The 14,837-nt window shown below is 37.4% G+C and overlaps 1 protein-coding gene across 2 annotated transcripts in view; it reads left to right on the top strand.

The window, feature by feature from the left end:
* SNTG1 (syntrophin gamma 1) overlaps positions 1-14,837 on the top strand; it is a 468,529-nt gene that overhangs the window by 342,276 nt on the left and 111,416 nt on the right. For both annotated transcript variants that reach the window (XM_033126633.1, XM_033126632.1), the window contains 2 exons: positions 10,979-11,095; positions 12,203-12,274. In XM_033126633.1, the coding sequence (XP_032982524.1) occupies positions 10,979-11,095; positions 12,203-12,274 (189 nt within the window). The remainder of the gene's footprint in view (positions 1-10,978; positions 11,096-12,202; positions 12,275-14,837) is intronic.

The raw sequence follows: 14,837 nt of genomic DNA, 5'->3' as shown, positions 1-14,837 counted from the left end.
GGCGGAGCCATTGGGGAGGCGGTAGAGTGAGGCAGCTCGGAAGGGGCGGCAGCCTCAGGCTGGAGCGGCGCCACCGGCGCGTAAGGAGGGGGCTCTGTTCCAGATCTAGATCTATCAGGGAGGGATATATGTCTGACCCCTCCTGTAGGATGGGTCCCTGGGTCGGCTTCTCCGGGGGTTTCGGGCCGGCCGTGGGCACCGCCGGCTGGCGGGAGGGTCCCGAAACAGTCAGGACTTTAAGGGGGAGGGAGGGATCTTCTGGCATGTCGGGGATAAAGGGCTTAAGCCAGGAGGGAGGACTCTCTACTAAGGCTTGCCACATCAAAATATAGGGATATTGGTCCAGATGGCGCTGATTAATAATATCTCGGACCTTCTTAATAATGGCTAAGGAAAAAGTTCCCTGGGGGGGCCAGCCCACATTAAAAGTAGGCCATTCTGCAGAGCAGAATGTATCAAACTTACCTTTCTTCACTTCCACACCATGATTACGAGCCCTGGCGTGGATTTGAGGAAAGTGGTTGAGGAGCAGGGTCTTAGGTGTTACCTGAGCCTGCCCCATAATTGTCACAAAGAGAAACCAAGAAAAGGCAAAAGAAAGGACAAAAGACACAGTGCCAGCAAATACACAACTTCGCACAGGACTCTTCAACACCCACTGGCCGGTCAACCACACCACATCCACAGGCGCCTTTTCAATCACACCAGTCTCACCACGTTCAAGATCCTTACCCAGGGCCCATCCAAACGGCGTCCACTGCGGACGTCGCTGGGCCACCTTCTCGTCGGGGACGTCTCCCGCGACTTCAAGTAATGGAGCCTCCAGGGTCGTAACCCGCACTTTCCTTCCATGAGAATTCTCAATTGGGACAGGGCAGAGACCTGTTTCAGTCCCTCCGGTCGAGGACCTGTTTTAGTCCTCCCCTATCGGAGGTGGCCAAACCTCCTTCCACGGTTCCCTATGTAAACCTCGGTATCGGGAGCTGTCTGTTCCCCTGAGGCGGGGGCATCCCGGGTGAGCCCCCAAATGTTAAGGTCCGGAATTGTCCCCCCTCAGACAGACAGAGAACACGCACAATAATGCAAGTCACACAACGAGGTTTATTTCCAGCCATCTGGGGTCCGAGTCTCTGCCCGATGCAGCGGGTTTTAACAAGGACCCCAAACACTTAAAGCCAAGGGTTTATATATCATTTTCAAGGCTTTCCATAGCTTCAGAGAGTACTAGATAAACTTACAGGACTTACATAGCTTCAAAGAGTATAAGATTTACTACAGGACAAGGCGACCAGGAGTATAAGATAAGCTACAGAACTTGCATAGCTATAAGGAGTATAAGATAAGCTACAGAACTTCTAGTCTCCATGCTGCAACTGCCCACATCCTGGAATTTTATAATTATGTTGTTTCAGGCTAGGGGCTGGTTAACCCTGACCTTAAGATAGCAGTTCTCATGCTCACAGTCTCTTACATAAGTTATATTATTGCAGTGTGTATTTAGTTCACTGCTGTATCACCAATGTTTATAACAGAGGCTTGAATCAATTACTCTAATTTTGTGTATATGAAAAGGAAAGATGTTCAGGTTACCAATCATCTGAAAATGTTACCTTTATATATGCAGAGACCTTCAATGTCATTATTTCTGAAATGTCTCTTAGCCAAACAAAACAAAACAAAACATAATAAAACAAAACAAAAATCTTGTTCTACTCTTTAATTATGAATCCAGATGGCCTAGAATAATTTTATTTGTCTGAGAGTGATCGATCTAAGAAAAACAATGTTTCTCAGATAACACTGACACATGTTGCCAGAAAATAGTCATCCTATTTCTTATTAACACATTTGGCCCCTGCTGCCAAGTCTACCTACTTTTTTGTGCTGACAGTGGTGTCTCATTTTTCTCTCCTGATTGCTACTCTCCAAAATACCCTGGCATAGTCCCAAGCTGCTTAGTTTCAGTGTCTTGAAAAAAGTCTTTATAGCCAACCCTTTGTGGTGACAAATCAAGGTAATTGCCATGTTCCCCTATTTGAGGTGCTTTGTGCTGCTACAATAATTGCTGGCTCATCAGTGGTTTTCAGGAAAGCAACTGGCAACAGGGAAAGGGGATGGTTTTCTACAGCTGACATAAAAATGGCAAAGGTTCATTTGTAAACTCATAATCAACAACGTGTCCTTCTACCAAAAGTGACGATTACTTCTCCCACTTGTACCAGAGCCCTCAGGGTATATTTTGTAACTTCTCTTCCTATTTTAGCTCTCTTTCGAATTCATTTTATTAAGATTTGACTTAGAGAAAAATCAGCACAACAGAAGTATTGTAAAAGTCCCCCCCAAATAAAATCAACTGATGAAACATTTATCCAACAGTGGGTGAATGACATGACAATGGGGTTGGACAGAGGAAAGGACTGAAGGAGTAGTTTTGACTTCTACTCTGAGGCCAGAAACAGGCTGGCCTCCTGGCCTGACAGGGAGGGTGAATTTGATGCCAACTAACATCAAAGTCATTGATGAGACATAGTCTGTCCTGTTACTTGAGCTGAATGGCTTCAGCTTCTGGAAGTGGTGTCCACTGAATGCAAAGAACAATGGGAGGGGAAGAAAGGACACGTTCACATTATAAAGCAGGTGAACCAGTCCAGAACTCAAGCCCACAGGTCCATGGAAAGGCTTTTCTCCAAGAAGTAGCTGGAATGGATACTGTGGGAAAAGGCAATTGAGTTACACAGTGGCAGCAGTGACCACATAGTGTCGTGAGTATAGGCACAGTTTTGTCAGAAACCTCCTGGAAACATTATCCAAGGAAGACATGAATTTGTTAGAAGTTGTCGATGTCATGCTCTGAAAGAATAAGGGGCAAGGTGGAGCATAAAGATGATTGTAATTTAGGAGATATTACATTCTCCCTTGATTTAGGAAGTTGAGGCTAATTTTGAAGTTCTGCAAGGTGAGGAGCGTTGTGAGATGAGAGTACCACTAAACCAGAACTCCATAATAAATAATTTAAATTTTTTTATCTTCTCGACTTCTGTAGACGTTTTAGATTGCTTTGGCCTTGAGAAAGAGCTGTTACTCCTAGTTGGTTTTAGTTGTAACATTTAAAGTTCTGCTAATTATCTGTGTACACACGTGTACAAGTGTACAAGTGCAAATGCACATGCACATCAAAGGGTAGAAAATGGTCTTTTCAGTATAGAATTGCAACTGACTGTTATGTTTCTTTTATATACAGTGACTGTTAAATTCACTTAATTCTGTGCTCCTCTTTTCAGGTGTATATAAACTTCTGGCAAATCATTATACTGAGGTGCAGTTACAGTTATTCTAATATTTTTATTTCTAGATATGTGTTTTATTATTTTGCAATTTCCAGCTATCTGCTATAATTTGTAACTAATCATCTATATTTGAACATATATTGAGCATAACATCAGTTTTAAAGTTTGGGTCTGATACTTCAAAATCTGAATTTCCTATGTGTGTGTTATTTTACCTCTATTGTCTGTTTTATCTCCTGTTTTTCCTAATTACATTTATTTTTGTCTCCTTATATGGCTTCTAAATATTAGTTTAGTACACACTGCAAAAAAAAATCTATATAGACATAATTTGAGGCTCTGAATTATGTCACCTTCCTCCAGAGAGAATTTACTTTCATTTCTGGCAAAATAAAATCACAATTATAATTTACCTAGTCACAATCAGGACTGAGTGCTTATGAAATAGGCCTCCAGGTCTTTAGGATATCTAGCTTATTACTCATTTATTTTTACTCCTATGTTGTATCCTGCTGAATTTTTTCTTGGAATGCTTTGAAATCCAACATATTACATCAAACTTTGAATAGGCTTGGGTCCATTGTTTCAGCCCCTCCACAGCTAGTTTACAAAGGATGAATGCCATGAGGGGAGTAGAATTGAAGGTGACTCATCTCTACACTTTATTTTTCACTAGGAGCTGGATTGCTTAAGTCTTTGTGCCTTGGTAACATCGCAATACTTTCTAAAATGTTTTTTATCCTTGTGGGGACATAGTCCCAGAGAGCAGTTTCCAGGCTCTCGGCCTCACGTGGAGGGGTGCTGGCTCGGGTAGTAGATGGCTGTCGACTGTGGCTAGTTGGCCGTTAGCTGTAGCTGGTTAGCCAATTGGCCACTGATATAACTGCCCCGGCTGCGCTGGGGAGTCGAATCGAGGGGAGTCAGTCTGTTGGCAGAAATGTGGACAGCACATCGTGTGAGTCCAGCCTCCAGTGAAACTATAGTGGTATGACTCCCCTACCTATGGCTCCATGGGTGTTCCTTTTTGGCTTAGCCACATCCTGCGTTCTTTGTGGGGAGCGGGAGCAGAAACCCCACAGGCCGCCCCGCATGACACATGGCTCAGCGAGTAGGGTGTGGTGTTGGCTGAAACTCTCTAGAATGTACTGGAGCAGTTTATACATATAAAAGCTCAGTTTTGTAAGCAGGGTACGGTGCCGGCCAAAGCTCTCCGAAGGGCGGTGGAGCAGTTTGTGCGAATGAACACTCAGTCCCAGGAAGACCAGGAGGAGCAGCTTCCTGAGAGCTGGATCCCTGTGGAGGGGTGGGAAGACATGGACGGTTCCCCAACCAGCATAGGCCGAAGAAAGCGAAGGTTGTTGCAACCCTGTGGGCTGGGAAGTTCTTGCTGAGGCAGCCCAGATGCAAGACTTGTAATCCCAGGAGGAAACGCTTGCTGAGTCCTCCGTGGGAGATGAGGGTGAGGTCAAGGTCATCCCTCACCCCCAGGACAGGCTTGGCGAATGACTATGGGGAATTGCCTTCATTCCCTGATTTGATTGACTGCTTGACAGTTTGTTTGGGAATATACCACCATGTAGTGGAACTGGCAGATGTTTGCTTTTGTGTCTTGACCGGCTGCCATCAAGAATATTGTAAACCTTGACTGTGAGCCACTGTTATTCCAGCATGGTACCCTTAGAGGCCCAGATAGAGTGGCAGTGCCCTGAGAGGCCCTGGCTGTGCCCAGGAAGTCTGGCTGTGCCCAGAGAGAGGGGCAGGGCCCTGAGAGGCCCTGGCTGTGCCCAGGGAGACTGATGGTACCCTAAGAAGCCCAGGAAGTCTGGCTGTGCCCAGAAGGGCTGGTGGTGCCCTGAGAAACCCTGGCTGTGCCCAGAGAACCTGGCTTTGTCCAGGATATTGCATTCACCTCCAGGCTCCTCGCACAGGGCCCCTCGTGGAAGATGCTTATCGTGTAGATTGCGAGGCGAGACCCTGTAGGGGTGGAGTGTGGGGACAGAGCCCCAGAGAGCAGTTTCCAGGCTCTCGGCCTCATGTGGAGGGGTGCTGGCTCCAGTAGTAGGTGGCCATCGGCTTTGGCTAGTTGGCCATCAGCTGTAGCCGGTTAGCCAATTGGCCACTGATATAACTGCCCCGGCTGCGCTGGGGAGGGGAGCCAGTCGGTTGGCCGAAAAGTGGACAGCAGGTCGCACATCATGTGAATCCAGCCTCCAATGAGACTATAGTGGTATGACTCCTCTACCTATGGCTCCGTGGGTGTTCCTTTTTGGCCTAGACACATCCTGCGTTCTTATGTGGGGAGCAAGAGCAGAGACCCCGTTTGTCACCGTGCGTGACAATCCTCCTTTTAAAATTATTGCCTACTTTATTCTAGATGTACCAGGAAGTAGAATTTGTCTTCAACAAGCTGGTCGACCGTTGTTATATTTGGAAATACCCTGTTTATGAAGAACTCAACATTTCTTTTTATCTTTCACGAACTAAAATTCTTTTGCTGTGGTTTCTTCTAGCATAAGTAGGAAACACTGATCTCAATAATACAGAAACTTACCAGCTGTTGGGAGTATAACACAATTAGATAGTCTGCTCCCTAGTTTCAGGATAAGTATGCTCAAAGTTTAGGCAGCACCAGCATCAGCTGGAGGGTTTCTTAAGTCACAGAATGCTGGGCCCCAACCTCAAGTTTTCTGATTCAGTAGGTCTGGCATATGGCATAATAATCTGCATTTCTAGCAAGTTCCAAGATGATACTGATGCTGATGGACCAAGGACCACACTATCACAGGAGATCAGATTAAGTGTTCTATCTGATTTCACTTTAGCTAAGAAAAGTTAAAGACACCCTTGTTGACTTATATTAATAAATGCAAAGACTTAGTGTGCCATAATTATTCCGCTGCAAGAATGTACCTTTTGCTTCAGTTTTTATGTTTGTTAAGAATATGTTATTACAAGCTATATTGTAAAATCTATCTTCTTAAATACTTCCCCTTCCATTATAATATAAATATAATAATTTATTACATTTATATTATATATATATTTTTTATTATATACATAATAAAATATAATAAATGCTAAAATAATAATTTTCCTCTTTTAAATACATTTTATTTTTTGAGAAGTTTTATGTTCACTGCATAATTGAGTGGAAGATACAGAGATTTCCCATAGACATCCTACCCCGCTCCCATACACAGCCTGTGTGACTTCTCCATTACCAACATTCTCCATAAGATGGTACATTTGTCACAACTGATGCTCCTACATTGACAGGTCATTATAATCCAAATTCCATAGTTTACATCATGGTTCACTCTTGGTGTTGTACATTCTATGGGTTTTAATAATGTATAATGACATGGATACACTGTATTGTATCATACAGAATAATTTCACTGTCTTGAGAATCCTGTATTTCACCAATTCATCCTTCTCTACTCAACCTCTAGCAACCACTGATATTTTTACTATCATTATGATTCTACTGTTTCCAGAATGACATATCCTCGGGATCATACAGTCTGCAGCCTTTTCAGGTTGACTTCCTTTACTTATGAGGTGTGATCAAATATACAGTGAATATTCAAATAAAAAAATATTACAATAAAAGACACATTGCCATTAATCCCCCTCAAAACGCTACCCCTCTCTTCGAACACACTTACCCATTGTTATTGCCACTTTCTGAAGCAGTTCTGGAAGTCCTCTTTTGTTAGTTTCTTTAGTTGTGTTATCATGGCTGCCTCAATGTCCTGAATCGATTCAAAACATTTACCATTCATGGTCATTTTGACTTTGGGGAAGAGCCAGAAATTGCAGGGTGCCAGATCCAGTGAATAAGATGGATGAGGACACACTAATGTTTTTATTTTTATTTGACAGAAATTGTTGTATCAGAGCTATGTGTGACACAGAGCCTTTCCGTTGTAATCAGAAAATACGGTGAATGTTGTTGCCGAATGCCATCCAATGGAAAAGCAGGGATCTTCAACATGGGAAGCAGTGCCTCGAACCTTAGTAACAGTGTGTGATAAGTTTTAGCTTGTTTGGTGCAGTCAATGGGGTGAGAGCTATGGTTGAGAGAAAGTGTGTGTTAAAGTGTGCCATAAATCATCCTCCATCATGACAATGATCAGTGTCACACATCGCTTCTGGTATATGGCAATCTCTGTCAAATAAAAACATTATCGTGTATCCTCATCCCCCTTATTCACCAGATCTGATACTGTGCGACTTCTTGCTCTTCCCCAAAGTCAAAATGATTTAGGACATCGAAGTAGCCACGATAACATAACTAAAGACACTCACAAAAGAGGACTTCCAGAACTGCTTCAAAAAATGGTAAAAATGATGAGATAAGTGTGTTCGAAGTGAGGGGTAGTATTTTGAGGGGGATTAATGGCAATGTGTCTTTTACTGTAATAATTGTTTTTATTTAAACATTCACCGTATTGTTTGATCACACCTCATAGTAATATACATTTAAGATTCCTCCATATCTTTTCATAGTTTGATAAGTCATTTGTTTTGATCAGTAAATGGTACTCCATTGTTTGGATGTAATAGAGTTTATATATCCATTCACCTACCAAACCATCTTGAGTACTTCCAAGTTTTGGAAATTATAAATAAATGGACTATAAACATATATGTGCAGGTTTTTGTGTAGACATAAGATTTCAACTCATTTAGGTTTATTCCAAGGAGCATGATTGCTGAAAGGTATGGTACAAGTATACTTAGTTTTGTAAGACACCACCAAACTGTCTTCCAAAGTGTCTGTACCATTTTGCATTCTCACAGCAATGTATTAAAGTTCCTGTTACTCCACGTCCTCACCAGCATTTGGTGTTGTCAGTGTTCTGGATTTTGGCCATTCTAATAGATATGTATAATGGTATCTCATTGTTTTTCAATTTGCATTTCCCCAATGACATAAATGTGGAACATCTTTTCATATGTTTATTTGTCATCAGTATATCCTTTTTAGTGATGTATCTGTTAATGTCTTTGGCCCACTTTTTAAATTGAGTTACATTACTTGTATTCTTAAGTTGCAAGAGTTCTTTGTATATTTTGGATAAAAGTCCTTTATCGGATAATGTGTTTGGCAAATATTTTCTCAAAAATTGATGGCTTATCTTCCCATTCTACTGATATTGTCTCTTGCAGAGCATAATTTTTGTTTGTTTGTTTTTTAACTTTTAATGCAGTCTAGCTTAGCAATCATTTTTTCCATAGCTCATGCCTTAGGTGTTGCATGCAAAATATCAACATATCCAAGAAAATCTGGATGTTCTCCTATGCTATCTTCTGGAAGTTTTATATTTGGGAATTTATATTTAGGACTGTGATCCATTTTGAGTTAGTTTTTGTGAAGTGTGTAAGGTCTATGCCCAGATTTTTTCTTTCTTTTTTTTTCTTTCTTTTTTATAGAAGGGGAATGTCCAGTTTTTCCAGCACCATTTGTTGAAAAGGCTGTCTTTTTTGCATTGTATTGCCTTTGCTCCTTTGTTAAAAATCAGTTGACTATATTTGTGTGGATCTATTTCTGGTCTCTCTACTCTATAACATTAACCCATTTGTCTGTTCTTTCACCGATACCACACTGCCTTGTTTAATGTAGCTTTACAATAAGATTTGAAGTAGAGTAGTGTAAGTCCTCCAAATTTGTTCATCTTCATTACTGTATTGGCTATTCTGGATCTTTTTGCCTCTCCATATAAACTTTAGAATCATTTTGTGGGTATCCACAAAATGACTTGCTGAGATTTTGATTGGGATTGTCAATGTTTAATAATAATAATTGTCACATATTATCCCTAGGTTTCAGAAGGTCACATAGTAATGAAGTTACTCTTTTAAAAGAATAATGAAGTTACTTTAAAAAAAAAAAAGATGATATCTAATTAAATATCTACATGGCCATAAGCAATACAAAATAATCAATTATTATAGCTGGTTGTTATTATATTATTGTTAACCAATGAAGTTCTTAATAGCTCCCATGTATTATAGATTTCAAAGCAGATATAGAGACTACATAGTATAATTAAAAGAATAAGGGACCTTGGTTCAAATTCCAATTCTAACATATCAAGTTTGATTCTCTTGTCAGGATAATTTATTTAAATCACAATTCCTTAATTTTCTAAAGAAAGGTCTGTATTTCTTAGAGGCTTATATCAAACTCTGATAATGAGATAATGGACAATACAGTTATTTGGAAAGTAACTATAATAGTTGAAAGGAAATGAGGCTGAAATCAAACAGATATCTTAATTCCAATTCTACATTTCAAATTTTTCATTGTTTTTAATAAGCTATCACCACAGTGATGCTGCATAACAACCCAAAAAATAGGTGTAGCACAACAATAAGTATTTATTTCTCTCTGCAAGTGAATTGGTGGTTTGACATTAACCACTATGCTATAATTGGCTGGGTTTTGGTACAGGAGATAGTTTGGGCTCTCTAGTCTGCTCCATATGCTAGTGTCTTGGGCATGCTTTTTTCATAGTAATAACAGAAGCACAAGGTATAAGTTCAACGTACTTGTGTATGTGCATTAATATTCTATTCATCATAACAAAAAGTGAAAATTTACTGTTTCCTGAAAATAAGACCTAGCCAATCAGCTCTAATGCATCTTTTGGAGCTAAAATTAATATAAGATCCAGTATTGTATTATATTGTATTATATTATATTTTATTATGTTATATTACATTATATTATATTATATTATATTATATTATATTATATTATATTACCCAGTCTTATATTATAGTAAAATAAAACTAGGTCTTATATTAATTTTTGCTCAAAAAGACGCATTAGAGCTGATTGTCCAGGTAGGTCTTATTTTCGGGGAAACATGGTAGGAGCAGGAAAGAACATTTTGCCAACCATAAAAATCAAAGTTACATGATGTAGGAAATAATACCACACAGATTGTGGTCAAAGATACATGCAATTACATATGAATATGTTTTCAGAGATGTAATAATTATTTAATAAATGTTTATGTACATTTTTTATTTTTAAAACAGTCAAATGATGGCTAGAGGAGTGGTTCATCTTATGATTTTCTTTTGGAAATTGTTTCACCTAAATTAAGAGCTAGAAGAAAAGAGTTGATGTCGCTGCCACTTTATAGATGAATAGTGCTTAATAAATCTATATTCCTCTGAGATCAGTGACTAAAACAAGAAAGGTTATCATCCACACTGTCAGGCACAGGAGAGATGTGGTGCACCACACTAGTGGAAATCACATCAGGTTTCTCTCTTTGACTTATTTCCTTTATCCATTTGAATATTTTATCCTGGGTGCACATTCCCAGATAGTAAAATGTGACTAATTGGGGAAATGATGGTATAAGTCAATGAATTATATTATAAAAAATATTTTCATAGTATGAATGGTTGAGAATGGAATTTATAATTTGGATTGTCAAGATGGATTACATGAACAAATAAAAACTTAATAAGTGCTGGTGGAAACATATTGTAAACTCTTATGAGTGGTTCACATTCACTTATTGAAGGTAAATGTGGTTAATGTACTTGTTTGCATCAATTAATTTGATAATTTTGTGAGAATTAAAATACTACAAGATATGAAAAAATTCACATAATACACTGATATGAGATGTATTTGGCAGTAATTATATTCAATTTCCTTGCAGATAGTCTACATGGGCTGGTGTGAAGCACGGGAACAGGACCCCCTTCAAGAATGTGTGTACTTTCCAACATTTCTAGCCCTGAGGGGCTCATGTCTTCACAAGTTTCTGGCACCTCCAGTAAGTATTTTTGTCCAACATTTTTTATTTTTCCCATATTATCACAACAGAGTGCTATCAACTTAACAATAGCAGATAACATATTACCAGTATATTTAGAAAATAAAATATAGGAAAAATATAGAACACAGTCCAAATGTTTCTGAATATATTTAGCTAAAGATATATGTTCTGGCATTAAACATTTCTTTATAACCCCAGAAAAATCTAGAAGTCCTTTCTGTTTAGGCATTTATAACAGTCAAAATAAGCTTATGTGGCATGTCTATCTAAATCAAATCAATACTATTTTTGATATACTATATTCTAGTTTTTAGGTTTTGTATTAAATATGTATGGGTATCTGTTATATGTAAAGTCCTGCCTTTGAAACATGTACTTTACACAACAGTAGATTCTCAATAAATATTTGTTGAATATAGTATCAAATGCTATATCACTCACTTGCACATGTAATAATGTATAGGGTCTTGGAATTATCAAGTCTGCTTGCTGCTATTTTGAATGTCTATGTCATAAAGTTCAGAACACCAGGGAGGTAGGAAAAAACCATACATATTTATATGTTTTACTATATTACTACTCTGAATACTTTCTATGACTGGACAGAGGATATATATTTCAAACTTAAATAAATGAAACAACTTTATTGTAGTGTTTGATGCTTTCACAGTGTTATAAAGTGCTCACATCTTGATATGACTTCCTAATATAAAATGTCTTTTTTAAAAAAAATTAAAGCCTGTGTTGCTATCTAATATATATATATAAAGGTAAACTGGAAAAATATGTATGAAATAGAAATACTTAGTATTTATTGTAGAGAATACACACATTATTTAAAATGTATTAAAAAATCAGGCAAATGAAGATTGTTGCATGTTACATAAAAATTTGCTGAAGGAGGAAGAGAAAGAGGTGATCAAGCTTAGAAGAGAGGAAACCAAAACATTATATGTGGATCTTTATGTGAGTAACTTCACAATTGAGAAATTATATAGTACATATGTGAGTGGCTCACTTATACACCATATTATATAAATAACATACAGGAATTAGAACTATCTTTCTAAAACAAATGGCATACTAGTTTCTCATCTTTTCAAGGTGACAACATGGGACTGGACCCGAGCAGAAAAAACATTTTCAGTTTACGAGATTATGTGCAAGATTCTCAAGGTATGATCAATACGTAGTAAAGGTTTAGTGTATTTTTCTCAACAAAGAGTGGTTCTGGGCTTATAAGTAGCTCATGACAATAAATGATGCATGAATATAAAAGAAAATAGAAGATAAATACAAAGAAAAGACATACATATATATACCCTGGGGTGTCAAAAAAATGTGTACACATGGCTTCATCTTTTGTTATCTGTATGTATTTTGATACAGTTTTTTCCTTTCTTAAAATGTGTATACATTTTTGACTATATATATAACATATATCATTACCTCAAAAGTGTTCATAATTTTTATTCCCTACAGAATAATCCTAGATTAAAGCTGATATTTACAACAGCATAAGAGCTAAATAAAAATATATGTTAATGCTTGTTCATCGCTGTGTGTGGTTTTAATTCTATTGTGAGACTAACTATGGAAGAACAACTCTGATATACTTGAGTTTATTGTTAGTAAAGATGGCTCTGGCAACTACTAAAAGATGTACCAGCATCTGAAGTAAAGGAGATCATACTCAATTCTAGTTTTTTGAAATAACTACAAAAAAATGGCTAATGAGAAAGCTTTATAGTTGGATTTTTAAAGCAAAAGCTCCAGTGAAATTAAAGAAAAAGAAAAAACACAGATAAGAAGGAAGAAAGGAAGGAAGGAAAGGAAGTAGGAAGGATAGGAGGAAGGAAGGAGGGGGGAGTAATGATAGTAGGAAGAAAGGAAGGAAGGAAGGAAAGAAGGAAAGAAAGAAGAAAGGAAGGAAGGAAGGAAAATAGAGAAAGAAAAGACAAAGAAAGAAACCCAGAAACTAACTACCCTAACGAATCAGTTTTATTTGTCCATTCCTTATTTATACATTAATATGACTTTTTTATATATCAGTATAATTTTCTTGGTCAGCATGTGTTTTTATATTTTTATTTAGGCTTAGATTATTTCCTGTTGTCCAAGTAGCTAAGTAGTTATAACCTCTTCTTTAAAAAAAAAAAAAAAAAAATAGAGCTGTCTGAACATTTAAAAACCCTGTGGTTTATTATACTTGAAATAAGAACAATTTTAAAGGAGACAATATGAATTATATCTGGTTCCATATAAGTACTCATTATTTTATTTCTCTTTTCTTAAAAAAATGTGTTTTGCAAAGTTAGGATCACGTTGTTTGTAATTTACATTTTTATGTAAAAATAAATTTACTTTTTTATGTCTTGAATGTTTCATGCCAACTAATATTATTTCAAAAATACTATGGTATTTTTTGGTAGATTTCATCTATCCAATCATTTGGTCATATTTATTTAGCTAAATCCTTCATTTTACCATTTATATACTTTCCCATTTATCAGACATATTACAACAAACATTCTTTGATTTATTTAATAGATAATTGTTGAGTACTTGTTATATACCAGATAATATTGTGATATGGCTGGGGAAAAGGCAGGAAAAAGAATCTCTGCTTTCATTGAGCTTACCCTTTATAAGGATCACACAGATGTTAAGTAAATATAAAGGGACACACAAAAAAATAGATAACAAAGAATTGACCTTGCTCACAGAGTTTATGTAATTCCAAGTTTTTTCCTTTAATGTAAATTCTGATTTTAGGAATTCCTGGGTGGAAAATATCTTAATATATAGAAGATATTAGGTTTATACATCTAAATTGCCTCCTAGAAAAACCATACCAATTTATAATGCCATCACAAGTATCTGGAAGTACCCTTGTATTTGCACTGTGACCAAATTAAAATCAAAGAGCACTTCACATTTATCTTTCAATGTAAAATTTGTCTTTAGCTTATTAGTTGCTTTGGGGAAATATTTACATAGGCAGAGAGGCCTGGAGATAAATATTTTCAGACCCTGAAAAAAAATCTACTCTTATTTGTTATACATAAATAAGAAAACACTCCTACCATTACTGAGTACAACACCAAAGTTCTATGCTTCATGGATTCACAGTTGACATGCAGAATTATCCATCAAGAATTCTCGTTCCCAACAGAAAATTTCATATAGCACAAGAACAGAGGAGTGGACATAAGCTTTAGTGCTTAAATGGATTATCTCCTGCATGCAGACCAGTGCCTGGAGGATAATTGGTTTAACAAGAAGCTGGGACTCAGACAGTTGGATCTGGGTAGCAAATTTGAAGGGGCAGCTCCTAAGAACCAACCATTTATTATCGTAAGGTAGAAGTCTTTTGCAAGCTGTGTGTGCTGATTACTTTTGTCTCCAGAAAGGGATCCCTCAGTTAAAGCAATTTGAAACCACAATTTAATGATCTGGACCAGAGAATATCTTGCCTGGGGCCACTAATTGAGAAAACCCTCTGTCTTCTGATATGAAGCTACGCCAAGTAATAAAAAAGAAAACGAAGCAATAATCATTAGTTGTATATAGCTTGCATGTATGTGCCAGGTATTGTTCTAAGGGCTTTACATAATACAACAAAACTATGAGGCAGTTATTATTATTCCCATTTTGCAGATATGAAAAGTGAGGCAAAGAAAGTTTAAATAAATATCTCAAGGACATATAGCTAATGTCAGAGCAAAGGATCTGAATC

The sequence above is a fragment of the Rhinolophus ferrumequinum genome, chromosome 14, assembly GCF_004115265.2.
Source record: "Rhinolophus ferrumequinum isolate MPI-CBG mRhiFer1 chromosome 14, mRhiFer1_v1.p, whole genome shotgun sequence".
In the NCBI taxonomy this organism is placed as follows: domain Eukaryota; kingdom Metazoa; phylum Chordata; class Mammalia; order Chiroptera; family Rhinolophidae; genus Rhinolophus; species Rhinolophus ferrumequinum.
This window is presented reverse-complemented; position numbering and strand designations above follow the sequence as displayed.